The sequence below is a fragment of the Pygoscelis adeliae genome, unplaced genomic scaffold (assembly GCF_000699105.1).
Source record: "Pygoscelis adeliae isolate BGI_AS28 unplaced genomic scaffold, ASM69910v1 Scaffold116, whole genome shotgun sequence".
In the NCBI taxonomy this organism is placed as follows: Eukaryota; Metazoa; Chordata; class Aves; order Sphenisciformes; family Spheniscidae; genus Pygoscelis; species Pygoscelis adeliae.
In genome coordinates, this window is record NW_008825080.1 from 2,572,188 (window position 1) to 2,595,581 (window position 23,394).

At 36.4% G+C, this 23,394-nt stretch overlaps 1 protein-coding gene across 1 annotated transcript in view; it reads left to right on the forward strand.

Moving 5' to 3' along the window:
* ARL15 (ADP-ribosylation factor-like 15) overlaps positions 1–23,394 on the forward strand; it is a 181,046-nt gene that overhangs the window by 41,985 nt on the left and 115,667 nt on the right. Inside the window, exon 4 of the mRNA XM_009326955.1 lies at positions 5,295–5,503. Within this exon, the coding sequence (XP_009325230.1) occupies positions 5,295–5,503 (209 nt within the window). The remainder of the gene's footprint in view (positions 1–5,294; positions 5,504–23,394) is intronic.

Sequence of the window (23,394 nt, forward strand, 5' to 3'; positions counted from 1 at the left end):
TGGAGATTCGAAGTTGGAGACGGCACCTAAGTTGGCTAATAGGGAAGATACTGAAGGCTGGACTTCCAGATTAATCTCACTGCAGAAGCCTGGAAGACAGGCAAGAGATGACAGAGATGGTTTCCATAAACTTCAGTTTGATAAGAAAAATAAAAATTAGCACAATAAACTTACATGTATTTCTGGTTTTTGTATATATTGCATATAAAGGCAGAAAATTTATTCCTCAACATTTTTGGGGTTTTTTCTTTTACACTGTTTCAGATTGTTGTTGAATTGCTGCAGTGAATATAGCTAGCTGATCTAGCAATCTCAAAATGTTCCTCTTTCAGGAAAAAAACCTGCCAATTTCTTGCTGCCATGCTTTGTGTATGATTGCAAGAGTGCACTGCCTGAAAAGCTAGAGAAGGCAGGTTGTGATCATTGGTCTTAAACCCTAGGAAGCAAAAGTCCTGGGACTTTTGAACCTTGAGGAAGGTTTTGGTTTAGGATCTGTATTGCAGCTTAGCAATAAGCAGTAGCAATACAAAATAGAAATTGAATGGTGACTGACGTTACACCTGCAGGAAACTTCTATATCATCTGTGCGTAGATATGTCTGTCAGGGTGGACAAATTGCATGTACATACAAAGCAGGTATCTTAGAGAGATTTATAACTTTATTTGTAATAAAAAGGTGCTAAGAAGTTGAAAAATAGCTAGTGTTAAAAAAAAAAAAGAAAAAGTCCTTATGCTGTATTTCTTCAAGGGGGGTACTGGGACACCTAAACAGAGGGTATGCCCAAGATACATAAGGAGCAGCCACATCTCTTAAAATGTGTTAAGATTTCTAAGATTTCAGGCATCTTCCTGATTACCTAAGGAAGCATGTCAGTTTTCCTTGTGAGGAAATGGTGGGAAGTGAAGTTATAAACCCTACATAGATTTAAAAACTGATTTCAAAATTATTTTCATAAGGTTTTCTTGAGGCGGGAGGGTGGGGTGTATTTAAAGATTTTGCAAGAACAGACAAGAGACTTCTTTATTCCTTCTCTTCCTTCTTACGCCCCCACCCATAAGCCAGTCTTTCATGCAAAAAGATTTTGTGGCGCAGTTGACATATTCCTTCGTGTCTTTTCACCTTTTTGCTAATTAGAAACAGTCTGTTTAATATCAGTAGGTATTAGATACAATTTTTTAATCAACTATAAAACCTTCAAAATAGGTAGGCGAGTGGATGTTATATTTGAAGTGGTCGAAAAACTGGTTGCAGCCTGCATTCTTTCATGGCCCCAGGTTAACTATTTTTGGTGGGAAGGAAAAAAAGTTCTTCCCTGGATTTGAGACTATAACTTCTCTGGAGCGGTGATGTATTTTGAGGTGAACAAGAGCTTGTCTCTAGCACAGGCTAGACTATCTTGAAGCAAGGGCTGTGTGACATTCATTGTGCTCTCAATAGAGACTTGCTGCAAGTTTGACAAGTAACAAATTTGACACCTTTAAATTGCTTTCGGTGATTTTTCTGTAATGCTATGTTCTGTTTTCCTGAGAGTGCTGAGAAGGAGGGAATTGAAGGTAGCCTCAAACTGCTGTGAATGAAGATGTAAACAGGAGTATTCATAGTTGAAAGGAAGATTTGCAGTTCTGCGTTTTGCGTAATATTTACAGGAGTGTGTAATTGTACAACCTGGTTTTGATGTGTATTAAACTACACGTAACTCCCAAACTCTTCCCCCCAGCTTCCAAGGGACATTTGGGAGGGTCCTGTTGGCACTGATACAAATCATAAATGGTGTTAATATGGACACATGATACCCTTGGCTGATAACGAAAAGAATTTATTTATTTGATATTTAAAAAATTACAAATGAAAACTTTCTAAAATTTTGAACAGTAAACCTGCCCCGTAGTAATGCTGAATGATTGGGGTTTTTAATTACAGCACCTTGTTGTTCTCTCTAAGGAGAGGGGTTTTTCTCTGTAAGGAGAGGGGTTTTTTCCCTTTTATAAAGTAATTCAAGCCTATATTTGACGGAATACTGTCTTTTCTAATAAGTGGTGTGATTGTGTTGTAGTGTGGTGTCCCTCCCCCTCCCCCCCATTTTATTTGTAAATGGGATGTTTTAGTCACGTCACAGGACTCAACCCACTCCCGTGGGTTCATTGCTGAGGGAAACAAATCATATGCCTAGGCATGAGCGTGGCTCTTGCCTGTGTCTGAGGAAAATACTACACTGAGCGTCACATTTTAGTGAACCTTTTGCATAGCAAGATCCCTAGGTCTAATGTGAATTGCTGTTAAGTTTTTCTGATGTTTTGGAGACTTTTACCTGAGTTCTTTCTCTTTCTTTTGCTTTTTATAATCTTAGTCTAGGCATAAAGTGGTTGAAGAAACAGCCACGTGCCTGCAAAGCTGTTAGAGAACACATGATATTAGGCTGACAAACCTAAATGCTTATGTCGTGTTACTATTGTTTGATAGGACATTTTGGGTACCAGTTAAGTTTCTGGTTTTATCTCAGCAGCCTCTGAGAGCCTGAGGATGTTTAATAGATGCACAATTGCATCTGGATTGCCAAAGAACTCAGATTTTGAATTTCCCTGTTTTAGAAACCTTTGGAATAGACGAAAAGATTAATTCATAGGATAGTCTGTGCTAAACTGCAACTTTAAAAACAACTGCTTGCTCTATAAGACTGAATTTGTCGTGCCATGAAGTGTGATGGCTGGGTCACTATTCACGGGCCAGCATTGTCTGCCCAGGATAACTCCACAACATACTACCTAATGATCTGGAGAAAGAAGCTGAGAGCAGGTTATGCTCCCTGGATATGAGGTGTTAAGGCAAAAGAATATAAGCTTATTTGTCTTATAGAAATTGTGATTGCCAGTTGCTGATAGCTTATTGATGCCAACAATTGTTTTTCAAGTGCATTTGCCAGAAAAATGAGTTAAAATGGCACCCGAAGGTACAGACTTTCTCAGTCTTTTTTCTTGTCTGCTTAGTGCAAATTTTTTTATTCTTAAACCTCAGGCTGTGATTTCCTCAGAATTGAAGTGTAAGCAAGTTCAGAGAAGGTCATTATTCTAAATGATCTGAACCAAAAAGACAGGACCGTAAGGTCAACAAATCAGCATACTGCTTTTCTGTCTCCAGTGTCCCATGTAGGGATCCATGAGCTGCTTTCGTCCATGTGCCTGGATACAAGAGGTCAAATGCTCTGCAGTTCACCTCACAATTTTTCTCTTTAGAAATAGTACTGTTACAAAGATAAGACTCAGGGTCTGGCAGCGACATGTCATTGAAAAGGAGCTGGCTGACGCTTAGAGTAAATAAGACAGATGTTATGTTGCTAGGAAAAAAAAAAGACCTTCAAAGAACTGATCATGGTGTTGGCCTTTCAGTTCATTGAAAATGATTCTCTACCAGTTTTTAAAGTAATGTGATACTTCAGATGCCTGTGACACTGCTGTGTGTGGCTATGTAAATAGTGTCCCTCTGGCAACTTGCTTTACTTCGTTCTGACATAGACAGCTGTTTGAAAAGACTGGGACATCTAACAGATGCTATGAAATTCTTTACAGGTACAATTTGTAGATATTCCAGTGGTGCAGAAACATAGAATTAGCTTTCAATGCAATCCCTCTTCTGTATAAGTAATGTTGATCTTCAGAAGTTGATGATAAAGAAAATGAAACACCTGTCCTATTTGTGCATTGTTACTTTGAGTCTGGTTAAATTAATAGAGGAATTAAGCAAGGTCTCAACTAAATCCCATGACCATTTACCTTTAAATAATCAACTCTTTAGCTCTCTTGCAGAAAAAAACTGTTCAGGTATGACTCAGTATTCTCTGTAGGAAAAAGTGTGTGTTCACAACATTTGTTAGCCACCTAAATTGTGCTAGGTGCAGAGTACAGAAACGGAGTGTTTTAAGGTTCCAGTGTGGCTGGTACAGAGCAGGCAGCAACTCCAGGGTGCGAGATTTGAATACTCGGAGTTGGATACCTAAAGTATGTGGTGGAAATTCCTTTTTAGATATTTGTTTCTTCACCTTTGTTTAGTGACTGTCTTTTCTGTTGCACAATGTATAAACTAAGTGAATATTTTAAGTATCATATCAATGTTATAGCAATTATGTTGCATTAAATTCTCATTTTGTGCCTACATGTTGCTCAGAACTTTTGTGTAGTTTTGTTTCACTAAAAAATGGAGTTTTATTATTATCAGCACTTGGTATCTGTGTCTACGTTAAAGTTCACTTCTCCCTATCTCAAAGTAAGATAAGTGTCTATAAAGGACACCTTCAGCACATTTCTGCAAATCACTATCTTGCAGACATGTCAAGTTTTCTACTAGAGTAGTGCTGCTGCTGTTCACTTTTTGGTGTTAGTCCCCATGAGTGTAGTGCCAGATTCAGACATACAAAGAATAGCCCATATCCAAATCATAGTTTAGATAGTTTGACAGCTGTCAGATACAATTCTTTTTTTCCAACCTCAATGTTACACCACATGCTGCTCTCCAGGGGAGACAGCAGCTTTCTGTAGATAACCTTATTGCTTGGCTTCTGTTGAGATGGCTGAGTGCTGCTGAACTGTGTCCTAAAAATTACTGTGGCACATAAGCCTGTACAGTCACTCGTGTGTCTACTGTTGGGCTCTTCCAGAATCCTTATTGTGGCTGACATAGCAAAAGTAGTTGAAATGAATGCCTTTGCATGTTGTCACAATAGCTCCTTATTCACTGTTCAACTCACAGTTGTATCACCATTCTCCTCATTAAGTGTTTAATTACTTCAGTAGGCTTTCCTGACACCTTTTTTCCCCAATGAAGTGTTTGCCTGATGGTTTGGAGGTGAACTGAAAGACCTTATCATGCTCAGAAATGAGCAACTGCTATGACAGAAGCTACAGGTTATGTCAAGGAGCTGCAGGGCAAAGTAAAAAAGAATGGGCAAAGGCTTAGATATTAGTACCAAGGTATTTCAGTAAGAAGGTATAGGATTAGACTATGTGGCACTGGAAGCATGGTAGTTCTGCCAGTACTCATTAATGGAGCAGAAACTTTCAGGGATGAAAACTGCATCGAGTCAAATTCCTTCCTTATTTAAACAATGTTAATTTGAGGTTTGTGTGTGTGTTGGATTTATGGTTGCTTTTTTCCTTTTTATTCTTTCAATGATGATTATTTAGGAGAGAATATTTAGTCCACTGCTTTTGATTGTTCTAAGTAGAAGGGTTATTTTCAGATACAAGTGTTAAATCTGTTTAATTATTCTTGTTTTAATTAGTTCTTATTATTGTCTTGAAAGGGGCTGACAATATCAGGAAATACTGGAGTCGTTACTACCAAGGATCCCAAGGGGTAATATTTGTATTAGACAGTGCCTCCTCTGAAGATGATCTAGAAACTGCTAGGAATGAACTGCATTCTGCTCTCCAGCACCCACAGTTATGTACTTTGCCGTTTTTAATACTGGCCAATCATCAAGACAAGCCAGCAGCTCGCTCCGTACAAGAGGTATGTTAACATGGCAGCATCTTGCCTGTTTGTATTTACTATATGCACGCCACTGACGCAGTATTACTTATTACCCTGACACCTTAGTTAAGGACTGGCCTCAGTTATTCTTCACTGTAAGTACACAGACCAAGAACAGTCCCAGCCCCTAAGAACTTAGTCCAATGCACTCTATACAGGCTTAGTTGTTCTGGAAAACAGACCAGTAATACTTGGATACAAACAGTTCTCCTGCTTTCACCATATTTTGCTTAAGGGAGAAAAGATCTTTTTAAACTACTCTTATCAAAAGCTGCTGGGACAGCGATTCTTTTATTTAGCTTGGTTTTTTACTTGCTATTAGTTTTAATCTTGCACTACCCCATTACTCCATTCTTTGCAACTGCTTAAAGCAATAGATTGCAGCCATAGGTTGTCTCTTACGTAAAAGCTTTTTTTCTGAACTGCTATGCACTGGTGTGAGGGCAGAGTTGCAGTTCCCATTCTGAAGTCCTTAACTTGTTCTGATTTTCTTCTTTTAAGGAGTAATGTCTTTGTCTAATTTGTAGCTATCACATAGTAAATTATATAATTATTCTAGTCAGTGTACCTTTTGCTCTTAAGTTTCTGAAAAATTCATCTTACCTACATTCCTATCATGTCACTTACTTACCTTTGAGAAAATGCTGAAAGAGGCCAATTCTTCATGAGAAGCTCTACTTACCCTTTAAAATTGTAGGAAGAAGTTAAAATTTGGTTGTGTCATTTTGTTCATAAATGTCATTTAAAGGACTCTTCCTATTAAAGATTGTATGTGAAATCTCCTGTTTGTTCTGTGAGTGGTGTTTTTTATTGCAGCAGAGTGAAAACTTTATCAGCACCTTAGTGTGTTGCTGCTTTGTACTTAAACTTATTGCTTTCTTAGATGCACTTTGTCTAAAGTATGATCTTTCTGAAGAATGCCAATTCAATTAAAGGCAAAACTTACTGATCTGTAGGATAACTGCTATTTGTACACTATAGTTGTATGTACTTTCTGTACTGCTTTATTGCTATTCATGCCTCCTTTCTTAGCCAAAAGAAATAGAGGATAAGAAGTTAAGCTTATTATGTGTTAAGAAGGAGAAGTGTAAAAGTGATGGGAGTATAGTGATGTTTTTAATATGAGAGGAAGAGAATAAGTGAGAACCGTGTAAGCTACACTGTAAAATGTTTTATTAAATTGTTGGTCCTTTCCTCCCAAAAATGGGGGGGGCGGGGGGGGGGGGGGGGCAGAAGGAATTTGGATTTTAGTATATCAAGTTACATAAAAAGGTAAACTGAAATGATGCAGGGATAGAATCTACAAGTTCTAGGTCTTATTCATCAAAAAACAGATCTAGGAAGAAGTAACGAATATTTAAAGAAAATGTAATATGGATTTTTATGTATCAGTTTATTAATTTCTTCTAGTTAATTGTGCAATGTAAAAGCAAAGCATGTATTCCTAAATCTTCCACTTAAAAAATTACACTGTCCTGAGACACAACTGGTTTCATTTTATTCATCCAAATATACCCAAGGTGTTTTGATTTTTACTTTTTTCATAGAGCAATACAGATTACAATTTCCATCAATGGAAATGCTTTTTTCACATGATTTAAGTTTTTTTTATTTCACTACTTTTTTCCCTTTTAAAATGGCCAAATTTGGTTTAAAGTTATTTGAGGATTTTGATTATAAATATCATTTAAGAAATGTTCCTCGTCTGGTTTCATAAGAGTAGTGAATACAATGCCAGTTAGTTTACTTGACAACAAATTATACATGTAACTCTCCATTTTGCAGTTGAGCCCATGTGGGTACTTTTGGGCCTGAACTGAATCTTTTGTGTATTCAGAGTTAGCATTTCTTCTCTTTTATTGGCAGTACCCTCATGTTCTCCTCATCCATCATTACCGATTGCTTGATATCTCAGTAGAGGAACAGATCTTTGTATGCTTACGATAGCATTTAAATATGTTTCTGCTGCATGCTCTTTTAAAAAAAAAAATCTTTTGGTGTATTATCATAGCAAACAAGTCTTGATTGCTACTTTGAGTCTGTACGAAATGCTGAATACAAGAATTTTGTTAAATGTGCACAGCTTATGCATATTTTCAGGAAAAAAAACCCTGTATATAACCTATTGATACAAGAGCTCAGTGTATATCTTTGAAATTCTTTACTTAAGGACAGTGGAAAACAAAATTACAAAAAAAAAAAAAAAAGGAGAATGTCAGAGCTATTAACTTTGTTCCTGAAAAAATGGTGTCCTGTGCTTGCTATGTATGCAAAGTGGGAGCCTTATTCGGTCAATTTTGCTGATGTTAAAATGGAAATTTCTTGCTTTCCTAAAGGCTTTGCTGTGCTGTTGTCCTCATTATTGAGATGTGAAATGAAAGTAAAATGCTGAATCATAAGTCCACTCCTTATTTCAAAAAGAGCAAGCATATCTAAGGATTTAACAAAAATAATGTGTTGAGCATTGAGAGTTTTAGTAGACATTTTTGCAGTACTAAGTCCATTAATTGTAGGTATTTCCTTGCTTTTTTATGTGTCAGAAGACAAATGAATCACAGTTGAAATTTAGAAGTATGCATGCATTCTTTTAGGCAACAAATTGCCTTTCTTTAATGGATATGAAAGGACCCCTTGGAGTATAATTAAAGAAAATGTCTGAGTTGAGTGCTGCGTAATAGGAATTGTAGAAAAATATTTGTCTACAACAAAAATCCTTCACAAAACTGTGCAAGTGCCAAGCAGTTGCTGCAACAGATGTTAGTTATATTTATTGTTGGGAAATGCAGTTGCTTCAGTTTATCAAAATTTTGTATTTTATTTTTATGTGTTTTCTTGATGCATTGCTTAGGTAGAAATGATATTGTAGAAGATGCATGCTTGAAGTATTAAGAAATGTCATGAATAGTTCAATTCAAAAGTATAATGTCTATTTGTAAGAATATCCAAATAACTTGATTAATTTATGAAATGTAGTTTAACCTCATTCATTTTGCAGGCATGATTGGTGAATATACTTCATATTACTGAAGTGATCAGGAAAAATTACAGGAGAAGCTAAGTTGAAATACTAATCAGTAAATGTAATCCTTTTTTCATGTGTTCAGTTGCTGGCTAGCTGTTTCCTAGTTTTTTTGATTTTAAAATGAAATTAAGAAAGTACATTTGACATTTCATTCTAGAAACTATAAATGAAGATGTCATTTTAAGTATTGTGCCTCTTATTTCTCTTATGTCAACTTCTATGGTGTTTAATTCCATGTCAAAGATATTTGTAAGTTGTTTTGTTGTTCCTGTGACAGTAGCACGTATTTAAGTGTTTTCAGATAGCTGCTAAGCGATTTCAGCTGAGCCATGCTGAAATAAAGACTGTGTATATTAACCAGACTGTAAAACTCAGACAGTTGTGTTTGAGTCAATAGGCATGCTGCAAAATAACCTTATTTTAGATTAAAATTGCAATAATAAAGAATTAACCATATGTAAGTTAGTTCTGACTGCTGTTTTGGAAACCTCCTGAATTAGTAAATAAAAATAGTTACAAGTGAAAAATAAATTTAGTTACTCCGCAGATGGGAAGATGATGGCATATCAGTTTGGCCACTGTTTCCAAAATACAGGGTGCAATTCTAAAACTGTGTACCTAGTTATATATTTTTTTAGTAAGTATCTTTCTGACGGAGTGTGCTTTTTGTTTTCCATCACAAAAGTGCTTTTGATTATAACAAGTGTTTTTGATTAGTCAGATTTCTGTTACAGGCTTAAAATATTACAGGAGATTTATGGTGATAAAAGCACTGTAAATTGCTTTGCAAGGGAACAGCAGCATTACTATGATTACCAACTTGTTGATTTTTTTTTTTTTTTAATGTGTGCTACTTTGTGTAATAACATTGGAAGCTGGATATTGCAGTGGATTCCTGTGATTTGAACCAGTATGCAAACTGAGAGTCACTTTCCTCCCAGGTCAGAGCAATATTTAGGAGTCGCAGATAGGATGCGCTGGAACTTGTCCGTAGCCACTGTATTTTAGGAACAGGCTGTGCTGAGCAAACACTCGTCTGAATCTGTTGAGGACTTCTGGAGGCCATGTAGGACTGGCCAAAGGAGAAACCCAGTTGAACCATGAAGCTTTGCTAGTTCAGTGGTGAAGCAGCTACATGTTTGGCAGCATGTTGGTCTTGGGTAGTTTCTTTATTTTTTATATTTAAGGCTGTTTTCAAGATTGCAGTTGGACTAGATGACCATTGTAGGTCCCTTCCAACTGAACTATTCTATTCTAAGATCATATATGTGAAGACATTCATAGAGTATAACCTTTTGGTGGGTTTTCTTTTAGTTATCCAAAAGTGCAGACAATTAATAAATTTCTTTAATATATGTAAATTGCTGATGACTAGTACCAGGGGAAATCATTGAAGATATGTTCTAAATTCCCATTTTAAAAAATGCTAGAACTTTTTAAATACAGACTTACTAGTAGACAGTGAATCAAAAGTCTTCTCAGTCTATTTTAAGATTATATTGTCTTTTAAAATATTGTTGTCAGAAAAAAAAGATGAAAAGGTTATATAGTACACCAATCACAAGTGCTTTTTTTCTCTTGCATACAAGATCTTACTTTAAAGTTGTAGTACTGATGGGCGTGTGAAACTCCAGAGGAAAGTCTTTCCTGTTTTCCTTTTTTCTTCGATAGAGCAAGATTTAAAATGTCTTTGGATTACGAACAATATTTTCAAAAGCAAGTGTGAAAGGTTGATCCCATGTTTACATAGATTGTAAGGCATTTATCTATTTGAGAATATTTTAAGGCATTTGGGTTTTGAATCGTGGACAGTGTTTAATTTGGTGTTCTGCTAGCAGAAAAGTGGAGGGTGACTCTCCTTTTGAAAAGAGCCACCTTAGGGATGTGAGGGCTAATAGCTGTTAGTCTGCCAGTTTCTCCTCTGTTGTTTATGTCTGGAAATAATTTTGTAGATAAACAATGTCTTCTTGATGCCTTAAGTGTCTTAAAGCTAAATAACCATTGCAGGAGAATGTCCAGGTTTGTCAGCATCTGCGGAGGCTCTTACTGGTGCTGGGGAGCTGGAGCACTCTAGAAACTGCGCTTTCTGGGCCTGCTGATGCTTTACGGTCTGAGTTGGCTGCATATGACAGGCTTAATTCCAGGATGTAGTTACTTCTTTTTATTTTGGTGTCTTCATACTATTTTGCCATAGTTCATGCCTTTTGTAGTTTCTGCTAGTTAGGGGAAAATGGTTTCTTTTTGGAAACGCTTTCAACGTACAAGTTAAAGACGTCATTAGTAACAATCTGAAAAACTGCATTGAACAGTGACATGTGAGGAGGCTCAGCTTCAGAGAGTACACAGTATCTCAGCTAACAGTTTTGGGCAGATAATGCCTCCAGCAGCAGGTACTACAAAAACTTAGCCTGAAACCCAGAGTAAAAATGGGAAGTGCTCTCTGCAGTCTGTCCTGTCCTCACCCCCGTCGAGCCTCTCAAATTAGTTCACCTATCTGAATTCTTAAAGACCAGCTGTTGCTAATCTCTGTACTTTATGACAGAGACATCCATAGCAAAGTTAAATCGGGGGCAGTTTTTTAGTTCCTCAAGAAACTGTTTCTGAAATGATTTATCTTCAGATTATTGCAGCAAATAGCCAAAATATGGATTCCTACGCTGTTTTGAGATCATAGTGACCTTAATGACCTCAATATTTGCAATCCCCTCACTGCAAATACATATTCTCGTCCAAGGTGTATCCCCTGATATTTGAAGATTGTTTTGGAGCTGGACTCCACTATTTTGAGTATTGGCTGCTTCCTTCACAACTGTGTCCTTTGCGGGAACAGAGGAGTTATTTGTCAGACTTCAGTTATGAACACATTTGCAGGAGAGGAGGGCATTATTAAAATGATGTTTAAGAAATATTAGTTTTGCCATGTTTAGAACAATGCAGAAATAACTCCTGTTTACATGTCTCATAGGAACTCCTGATTAAATAATTTCTTCAGACCTGTTAGGAAGATGATTTAGATATAAAAAGATGCTAAAATAAAATCATGTAAATAAAATACAATATAAAAAGATAAACAATTTAAATATTTGTGTGAGTAGATCCACATCCTAGCTAGAGGTGAACAGCAAAACAATTTCATACAGTTGCAAGACTGTGTTCAATGTAAATATTTAGCAGGTAGTGTTTGCTTTAATCATTGCATAGTTAGAATGCTCATACTAATAGCAAGTTGGGTAGTAAATATTTATTACTGCAAAATGCAAGTGACCTTATAAAGAAATTAAAATGAGAGACTGAAAATCTTGGAAGAAGTTGGATTTTTCTGTTCTCTTTGAGTCACTGGCATGGGAGGAAGTAACGGTAAGCAAAGAAGAAATTAAGATGATCTGAAAAGGAATTGTAAAGTCTTTTTAAGGATTTGTAAATAAATCTATCCAGAATGGCTCTACTTTTTGTGAAAATGCCTTTATAAAAAGGTGACATGAAGAATCCAAATAGTAAGCATACTTTTTCTTTACATGGATTTCTGTTTCAATTATGTTTTACAATAAACAAAGCCATGGCAGATAAAATCCCCAATATATTTTCATTAGATCGAAAGATGAATTGGATTTGTTGATAATTTTTAGATGAATAATACAGCTTACAAATAACTGTGCTGTACCAATGTATGTGGCCCATTTAACAAATAAAAGTCTATCTCTGAATAGTAAATTCCTAGTCCTGCTCTTGACAAAAAAATAAGTCTTCAAGGAACTGAGTTGAAAGAGTGCCCCTAGAAACTTTGAATTGGAATGGCCCTCCTGAAGATACAGGTAAAAACGCTTGAGCACACCTATGAACGTGCACGTATTGCACAATGTACAGGGAACTGAAGAACAGGAGTAGAGTAGCTAAGACACAGGAATGGAAGCACTGTCCACATACACCAGTTTCACGACATCAAACTGTCTTTAGAGAAATAAATCTCTTAAATGGCCCGTGCAGCTAATGGTGCCAAGTACAGGTCTGCAAAAAAGCTGCACGTTTTGGAATAGATTTTGAAGAGTATTGTTGTGTATAGTTTCAACATCAGTAACTTGATTTTTAAAGCACTTTTTGTGTCTGCCAGTGGTTGTTTTATATGTATATAGATGGGTGTACTTGGAGTGTTTCATCAGCAATATTGGCTTGCATGCTAGCCTCTTTGCCTATCCCATCCTTCAGGTGTGACAGTCCGACTGCTTGTGTGACCATGTGATGAACTGATTTGGGCATAAAAACTACTTAACTACTCCCATCCTTCCTCCTGGTCTTATTTTCAAACAGACTCGGCTCACAAGACAATTGGATAAGTTGGTGTACAGGCACAAACAAGAGGTGGGAGGAAGGTGAGAGTGGAAGTGGTACCAGTGCAGAAAAACAGTGGTGTGGAACTCTAAAACCCAGTGCGTCTTGGACCTTTCTCCCTGCCACCTTTCTCACTCACCTTTTTTTGCTTATCCCACTACAGTGAACCTCAGTAGAGGAAGGTTATACAGGAAATTCTGGGAAATAATTTTTCCCTGTTATCAACAATGAAGATTCTGGAGTAGGTGTGCAAGTACTTTTACTGGGGTTGAGAGAGAGGTATGAAAGAAGCATTTATTTTCACTATGTGCTTTGAAAAGTAAATGTCCTTGTTGTCTTCCTAGCCAAGGAAGAAAAAAGAAAATCATTCAAAGAGAAGGAGTTGGTTGTGCTTGCAGAACTAAACATAGTGACTGTGAAGGTAGAGCATAGTCTGTATAAACAAAAAGTGAAGTGATTAGAGAAACTTTCAAATGCTTTCAGATACAAAAATCTGTATTCATCTTTTAGTAAACGTTTTTAATAAATATTTGTATACTTACGAATGCTTATATAGAATTCATGAAAGACTGCTGGAGCTGCGAAGAGCGTAGCTTTTTAGAGTTCTTTCGGAAACCTTTTTTGCTTGGTCAAAAGTTGCTGGGCTTTAGTAGAGAATTAAATGAAATCCTGAGGCCTTGTTGAATACAAATCTGACTACATGATTGTTATGATCCTTTTGGGCCTCTATGTCTGTGATACTGCTGTTCAGAGGAATTCCTGAGTGCTCAAAAATTTAATTACTGTTTGAGACATTTTGCATGAGCAAGAGGAGATACGTTTCTTTCAGAATAAATATTTCAAATGGAACAAAATAGTAGCTATATAACTGCTTTCCAAGTACAACTCTATAATTTTTATAAAAAAGGTCTCAGAACCAAATGAAAAACAATGGAAAAGTATTTAGTAATGCATTGGATCAAGTCTGTGAAAACTCTGCTATTGTATAAGTGATTTAGGATGTGTTTTCCTTTCAGACATCCTTCTTACATTTATTAGAATGAATTATTGAGTGCAAGAATACAAGCTGCTGCTTTTTAGAAGATGAGGACATATCCTTCTCTCTTTTTTTTTGTTGTTTGTTTTTGTTAGAGAAAGTATCAGAATGTCTTTAGTGCTAAAATAAGTTTACTGATTGAAGGGAAGTTAACTATATTGTGAACCTTCTATTTACCAAGCAAGAGGCTCTCGATTGTTTTGCATAGTTGAACTTTTTTCTATATAATTTATATTTGGTACTCAATATAATAGAAGTAAATTTTTGAAAAAAATTTTCAAGTTGATTGTGATCACATAATCTTCATTACATTAGAGTAGGCATGCAGTGTCTGAAATGAATTTCTGGTCTCAGTCCATTCTGCAGGAATTAGATACTCGCACTGCATGGAAGATCATTATGAGCATCTCTATTGGTCATGCCAGGGAGGTTCAAGAATAACTGAACAGGAGAAAATCTATCCATTTCATATCCGTGTAGGTACTTAAAATTGGAATTTAATTATGTGCCTCAAAATAGAAAATTTTCAGCTGCATCAGCACTACCTGCACTGTGAAGTAACATAGATTAATATTGTCTGTAATTCCCAACATCTCGAAGAGCTTGCTGGAAACGTGTATGCAGAGTTTATTTAAACCTGCATCAAATAGAAGGTGCTCAGAGTTCAGTTTGGGTATGGGGTGCTTTTCGTGCCTCTTCAAACTCAGCATTTCTGAAGATGCTTGAGGGGAATTTCTCTTGAGTATGAACTGTAGCATGAGGGAAAGCAAAACTGAAAATTGATGCATCATTGGCCCATCAGAGGCTGAAACTGCTTTAGGTGGGTGAGCATAAAATTCCTATGAGAGGGAACAAACCATGGAGCTCTGGAGATGATGGGATACAGGTGAAACTTCATGAAACAGTGACGTGTTTCCAAGTGGCAGGATAGGGAAAAGATCATCTTTGCATCAGTGTTCTGGATGCTTGTTACTGGGACAACGCTGCAGTTGTCAAAGACCAAGAAGGAAAGACCTACTGTTACAAGGTGAGATTAAATCCTTTCCTATCCATTCTCAGTTCTGAACTCTTTTTTTTCCCCCTGGGATTTCTTCAAGCCACTATGTTTCTGGAAAAATCTCGGCTGCTGTGTTGATGTGAGGGAAGCCAAAAATCAAAGATTGTTCCCAGGTTATGAGCTTGAGTGTTGGACAGGACATTGTAGTTTTTGAGAATCGGATAATCCAGAGATAAGGAGTAACAGGAGGAATGGAAGGGGACGGGTGACAAATCCCGCCGTGCCCCTCTTCCCCTGCCACTTCCCAAGACTTTACTGGCAGTAAAGCAGAAGAGATGAGTAGAGAGCAATCTGGGGTTGAAACAGAAATGAAGACTGGAAGGGAGTTCAGCAAGTTCAAAAGTGGTGAAGGGTCCCACAGTTCAGGGACGACGAGGATGGAGCACTGCTGAGTTTTTGCTTAAAGCAGTCCATTGGAGGCCACCTTCTGTAGGGATTTATGCTGAGACAGTGTCCATTATTTCTTCAGAAATCTCTTGTGTCCAATGTATAATGACATTTGGTTCAAAAAGCGGAAACCATTCTCCCATCCCCTTTTTGCAGTGATTCAGCAGCAGACGCAGACATACCCCTGAAGAAACATGAATTATCCACTGTCTAGCATCTGGGAACAATCGTCTTCATAAGACTAGAAGCAGAGTTTTGAATATAATGACATTATTCTAATGATGATTTGTTGATACTATAGCATATCATTAGTCATGCTGGACTCTTTATAAGCGTAAATGTTTTCTCAAAATAGTTTAAATGTTTAGAAATCTATTACAGCAGTCTGACATGAAACAGTAACTTGTTCTGCTGGAATCTGAACAGCCCGAAATTTTGAGTTAGTCTGGAAAAGAATTATTAGTGAAGGATCAAACAAAGAAAGTAGGTAATGTATTAAAAAAAAGAAAAAACAAAACTTGAGGAATTTTTTTTTCTTGAAAATGTGTTAATGTATTATTCAGATTTACACAGGACATTTTTTTTTTCCTACTGTTCACAAGAATATTAACAATGCATTGAATAATCCATGGCGATACGTATGCAAAAATTCTCAATATCTTTACTTTTCTGATCTTCTCTGTTATCTTTGGTTGTTCAGATTCTGGTCAGATGCAGAGTTGCAAAGGTCAGAAATACTGTCTTAAAACTAAAGATTCGATATTTGTGTGTAGACCTTTTTAAAGTTAATGCATGCTGAAGTTCTTTGTTCAAGTATTAATACACACTGTGAGTCATCTAGCAAACTGTTAAAAAAACCCAAAACTCCAACCTCCATTAGTGAATGAGCTTTTCTTAGAGGGCTGTTCATCTCATCCACACATATGTATAGAGGAGGATAATCGGAATTACTGCATATATTGTTGCATATTTGCTACAATTGCATTATTTATTTAAAATTAAGTTGTCCCATCTGTGTCTCTGTCAATACAGTTTTGTTATGTAAACGTTTTCCAATAATTTTTCATAATGTATTATCACACCATTTGCATGCTCATTTTGTTTTTTATGTTACTGTGGTAATAAATGCTAAGAAATTATTTACTGAAAGTGTATGAAACGTTTGAGTATTTTAAGGATTTCTCTCCTTTGATTTCCTATAGCTTTGTTCTATTGCAGTAATACCTTTGCAACAGACAATATATTAACTACAAATCTACTACAAAATATTCTGTTCCAATTTAGATACTTTGTTCCTCTTTCCTAATTATGCCTTTACTCGTGGGTGAGGATAAAGGAAGTAAGAGAATGAAATTTGAGTTACTCTCTAGGGCAGAAAGATAAAGCTCTTCAGACTTGTAGATGAAAAGATGCCCTGTCACCAATATTGCAGGAAACATTGGAGTCCCTTTAGCTGTGGCAGTGTCTTCATTGGTGGCACAATGTATGTTTGTTGTTTTAAAAATACATCTTTCATTTTGAATAAGCACGAGTTATCTCTGTGATCTTTAAAATGCATTATGTGGGTTAATCTTGTCATATTTCATTCATTCTGGGTAAGTAGAGACTATCCAGTGTTGCCTTCAAAAGCACATGTGTGCACAGAACTTTGTTAAACAGCCAGTACTCTTCATTGAGTAATTTAGTCTGTTCTGTGTATCAAAATGCATTACTTACAGATAAAGTTTTTTTTTTGTTTGTTTGTTTGTTTGTTTGTTTTGGAGGTTTCTGTGGTTTTCTTAGTTGTCTTTAATAAATTGCTGTATGTTCCTAAAAGATGAACAGAGGCTACAGAAATGGTACTGCACATTCTTCAAGTATTGCACGTGCCTGCACATCTGTCATGTACTAGAAGAGTTCAAACTATGTAATTTTGGTTGACTACTTTTTCTGTGGACATACTACCTGTATCCTTTCTCATGAAGTTCAGAATGCATCATTTGTTTAAATTAAAGTAATAATTGAATGAAAATTGGTTTTTAACTATATTTTTGAATAATTAAATATTTATATGGTGGAGAGAAAAACCCCAATATTTCCCATTATTTTTCTTGCTAATTTTCTTAAGGTAATTTTGAGGTTTATGGAAATCTCACTCTTAGCACTTAAAAAATAATATTACTCTTAGAAAGTCTTCTGAAAAACAGGGTATTCCATTTTAAAGCCAAAATGGAGTGTTGTTAAGGGGAGAAAAAGCTTAGTATCTTTGTATTCTGATTTATTATACAGAAGGCTGTTTTTTAACAAAAAAGGGCTTCTTTTTTTTTTTCTTTTTTTCCCTCCACTATTCTCAGTCTCTTTTGATCATTGATCTGGGTGACCCCACGCTCAGGGGTTTTTTCTTCATTTGACATGGACAGATTTTTGAAGTATAGCTCTCCTTTGGGAACCTCGGGCAGTTCCACTTGACTAACCTGTGATCTAATGAGCAGTAATGCAGGGTTACAGTGACCATTTTGTTTGCTTTGAGGGAGGATGGCTAGACAGAGAGTGGGAGAGAGGCGGTGTCTGTGGAGAAAAAAGATGCAGGGTGATCGAACAGTGTGAAAAAGACTTGTTAGCCCACATTAGTGTGCCTGATTTACTTCACAACAGGTCAGGAAAGGCCAAAGGCAGGGTTGTCATTAAATTGCAAAGTTGAAAATCCTGGTATTCAAAAGCATTCAGATTTCTGAAAGTTGTAAATTAGAAAGTTTGTGGTTCGTGTTGAATCTGTGAGGAAGATACACAGAACTACCAGCTTCTCTAAAACATGAAAGGTACATTATAAAATCATGCTGTAAATATAAAAAGAAAACCAGCTTTTTAAAGTACTTTCATGGTTGACTGTTTTACAATGAGACTGGGTGCGAAAGAAAGGCCAAACACTAACAAGGTCGTTGCACTTTCTTTATGAGCCCTGGGGACCCCTTAATTATGTGCCCGTGCTGCTTATTTTGAGATCTGTAGAGTGTATATGTGCGCGTGTTCGTGTAATATATAATTTTATTTGTATTTATTAAATACACACACATATATATACACACATATGCATATATATGTAAAAATAAAATTCTAAAATCAGTTGCCCAGGAATGTAGATTTCGAGTCTTCTGCAGCATGTTATGATTTTTTTTTTCTCATACCCTTTATTGTTTCTCTTGGAGTGAACATTAAACACTAACTTTCATGCCATTCATCGTGAAATGAACACAGTTTTATCTTAAATTTACATTTACAAATGCAAAGACAAAAAAACCCATTGTCTTTATGTTCTGAAGAATTATTTTTCTTAATAGTAAATGTTGCTTCCTAACATTGAATTGGACTTGACAGCCTGTCTTTAAGATAGGCTAATATACTTTGTCGTCTTTGGTTAATATTTGCAAACCTTTTATTGCTGCTTTGCAATTGCAAAAAGAAAAAGTTGGAGCTACATATTTCTGAATTTACATTTCCTCTTCTGTTTCATTCACTTACTTGGCAGTGGCCTGAATCCCCATGATTTGAAGAGTACAACTACCATGCAAAATATCCTTTTAGGCTGTTGCATTGATAGCCTTCAACTCATGGCAAACTCTTGTCATTGCTATTTCTGATCTGGCTGGCTTTAGTAAAAATTGAAGTTCAGCCTTTTAGCTATATTATCATTGTGCATTGAAGCAGTAGGTAATAAAACAAATGGGTGGTCTTAGGGGTAAGGTACTTTCTTCTGTCTGCTACCAGAAGTTTCACTAATTGATTTTTACTCCTGCTGCCTGTCAAAAATCAGTTTTCCACAACTGGCATACAACTGTGTTAACTTTTAGATTGTACTACGTGGACAGAGTTTGTTGTCTTGTTCTTTGTGTGTCTCATTATGACTAGTAAATATACAAAATTAAACGTCTGAGAACAACTGACCGTAATTAAGAGAATTTTTCTTATCTGACTTCAGGAACTGCTCCCCATGATCATTCAAATAATCTCATTGACGTTAAGGGAGTGTCTTGGTTAAAAGGAAGAGAAGACAATATGATGTCAGGCTAATCATGTTAAACATTAACTTTTGGTTTTTACTTGCATTGGCTATGTATTAATAGGTGGTGCCAGATTATTTTTAGTTTATCTTGATCCTCTTTTGTTTGCAGTGAACATATGGTATAGTTTTACCTCCTGATAAACTGAAGTTTACATGGCAGTTGAACATGGGAAACAAAGTACGTTTTCTATATACAGTGCTGCATTTCTCAATGACTTTCCCAGTGTGTCACTCCTGTTTTTACCGCATTGTAAAATTCACTTATTATTAGAATTTTGATGCAGAATTAATTTATTTTGAAACAGCGTAGTTTCCAGAGTTGCTTAGTTGTTACTAGACTCAAAGACTAGTCTCAAAGAATTTTACTGGGGTACGTTTCCATTTTCTTGATTATTTTAACTGATGTTTAGTTACAGCAACTTGGTGGAGATACATTCTAGGAAACTGCACTTGACTAGCTTTCTCTGTAGCTTTAGGTCATGTTAGTCAATGGAAACTTATTAGGGCATAAAATGAAGGGAAAATGTTTAACAAATCAGAATACTGGATCAAAACACACTTAAGCTTTACTACTATTTTCTTTCCATTGACTTTCTCCATTCCCTAAATAACATTGTCTGTGCAGTGTCTATGCACTCTATTAGCTCTTCTATTTGATTTAATTATTCAGTTACTCAGTGTGTCTGAATTAAGTCATCTCCGCCAATCTGCTTATTTCAAAGCATTTGGTCAGTGAGAAGAGACTGATGTCATCTCGCTGGACTAATTTTTGAGGGTGTTTGTTTAGCAATCAAGACATTGGAGCAGTATTTCAATATTGGCTTATAAACAAAAGTCAATCCAAGACTAGATTAATGTACTGATACTGGCAGTCACAGGCAGTGGAAGAGTAAATATTACTCACCCATCTGAAGAACATGGTAAATTTTCATATATTCTTATTGGCTTTCTTAAAGACATGAATAATTTTTGCAGCTTGGTGTCTGGAAGTTTTTTTAAAAAACACAAAAAGTTTGCTGTCATGTCAATTGCTTTCACATAAACGTGCCATGTATTATATGAAAAGATTAAGATCTGATGGTAATATTGTTGCTTGGTTCAGGAAGACTGCTCACAAAAGAAGAGGGGACATGGCCAAATGCAGGCTTTTGGAAAATTTTCCTTCCAGTTCATAATTGCATTTTAAGAAAGCATTTCCTGTAAGACAGAGATGTTAACTTTTGATATAGGTACTAAAATGCAACATAGAAGTTTTTTGTTTATCTGTATGTCATGATATATAACCTGCAGCAAAACATTATACCTTCCTGTAGGTTAAGCTACAGTTCCTGCAGGTTATCCACTGTAAAATCCTTAATGGTGTGAAGTGATTATGATTTAATCTACATCATGGATGGGATGCAACCACTAAGGTTTAGCAAAATAGGAGAAACAAAGTATAAAAGTAGTTGCAGGTGCTCTTTTACTAAAGAAAATGGGTGTGCTTTCTTACATTTCTCTGGGCTGTATTTGAGAAATATACCTCTAAAAATGTTCTAAACTGGGAATGCAGTAGCTAATACGTTGCATAAAAATGAAGTGTTATGCTATGCCAATGGACTCTACAATTCAGATTTTAGTAACTGTAAGACGGGCTTAAAATTCTCCCCAGATGTATTTGACTACCTCTTATTTTGGAATTCATTCCTTCTGTGCAATAGGAAAAAATCTTGTTTAACTGAGAAAATGAATTCAATAATGCCACCCTTCCCTTGCATAAATAAGAAGGTGGGGGTGGTAATACTATGGTCTGGGAAAGGAAGGAAAAATGCATGCTTGGATATCCCATTGCCGGCTGTTGTAAGGAGTGTGCTTGCCAGCAGCTTCTGGCAAGCTTATTCCTTCCAAACTCTCCAGGCATTTAAAAAGTCTTTTGCCTGTTAAGTCACCTTTCACTTACTTGTAGTGTAGAAGGAATGTTTATTGACTGAAGAACTCCCTGTTTTGAAATCAGGAACATTGAATTAAGTTTTTGTTTTGTTACGTGTTAGTTTGTTGACATTTACTTGACAGCATGGTTGAGTTAGGAAGATGGCTGTTGGTGGCCAAACTGGGTCAAAGCTTAAAGGGTCTGCTCTTGCGGGTAATAAGGCCCAGGATTTGGCTGGTTTTTGCGCACGTAGAAGGCAGCAGATCATCAAAGTCCCTGACCCCTCTGCAGGGCGGATGGATGCTTCAGAAGTGAGCTGTGTTCGAAGGGCAGGTCAGCAAAGTGGCATCTCCTTTTTTGGTAGAACCTGGCTGAGAGATAATTTAAAAATCTACTATGTCTGGCAGTGGGTCACGTGGAGCCTCCTTGTGTTAGTTTGGTTCAGTCATGGCCTGGTGTTGAATCCTCTTCTGTGTACTGTCGATCAGGATGTGCATGGGTCTGAATCTCCATCAGGCATTTGAAGACGAAATGAGTAGTGTTATGTTAAGTATCACTTGATAAAATGTCATTTAGACTCTGCAGCCATAACCAACACTCTGCTGGGGAGAGTTGATAGCTAAGGACTGTGCCCGAAAACACTGTTGTAGAGGCCAGTTCAGGCAGAGAGGGGTTGGAGGGAGAAAACAGATATAATGAAAGAGGAGGAACTTGAATAATGAATGTCCTAGGTAGAACTGTGGCTTAGGTGAGATTAGAAATCTAGCTGCTTGGATGCAAAATATTTTGCAAAACTGTTCTTCTCTGGAAGGTTCAGATTCATAATTACCTTTCTGTTCTTTCCACTCCATTTTGTTCTCAGACACACAAAAACTGAATTAAAGAGAGACCTCAGTTATAAATTGTCGTACCGGAGACAATTGGAGTTACATCTGGGATTGCACTGCCCCTTCCTTCATGGTTTTTAGGCCGGAGGCTGTCTGGATCTTTTCATGCATCTTGCTCCCCGTACTTAGGTCTTTAACTGAAATAGTAGTGTAGCACTGGAACGTGTCAGTTTTTTAATGTGTTTGCTTGTCATCTTTGAGGGAAGGAAACAGTCTGCTATTCATTTTACAGGAATTTAAGCACTGGTAGACTGTCAGCTACAACCACAAAGCTAATGGCTATCTAATCATTGGTGATTCCAATGAGAGTTTGAATCTGAAGCAAGAATTAAAAGCTTAATGCAAAAGTTTGGACAAACAGAACAGAAAACAAGATTATAGTGTCCCATCTGGTGGTATCACTCTAACCATTGAGTATTTCCATTTTTCTCCTTTTCCAAGACAGCTCTGATTCAGCCAACATCACAGTGCTTTTATGTGCATAGCCCTGATATATGCAAATTAAAGAACTGTGGTATCAATTATAAGAGCTGTGGTCATAAGGAGTCCTGCACCGTACATGTGTTACTGTTACAGTCATGGTATTATCTTCTCTGACTGGAGAAGTTATGCAGATGAAAGAAGCAATAAACTAGTATGACAGTTTTCTTGTCCTGGGGCTTTACAATTATTTAAACTTCTGTGTTCTGAAAAGTACAATTTTAAGTATTCTGAGAACCTGCAATGAGTAACTGAAAATGCTTGAGAGTACGGTATGTATTGTATGGGTATTGTGATCAGGCCATGAAGGAAGAGTTGACTTGCCCTGCTCAGGATTATCAGTCAGGGACTCACTATGTTAGTCATTTGACTAAAATACATCGAATGCTGGGAAAATGTACCAAAGCTCCTTAGGTTATTTTAGTGCGACTGAAAATTAATTTTGTTTTTTGAATTAAGAATTGATTTAAACTTTGAATTTATATTCAAAATACAATTTTTAGTGTACTTATATAACCTGTCAGTTTGTAACCTGTTTGACAGCAATAGCTGCAAATTAATTGAAAGAGATAGTGATGTTGCTGTGACACTTGAGCATTGTGTCATTCAAAACCTTTTTTGACCCTTTGAAAAAGATTTTGATTTATATCAAATAAATCAGTCTGGATTCTCTTTTATTGTAACACTTAGAAATAAATATAGCACTGTCAAGTTCTGAAATGGCATT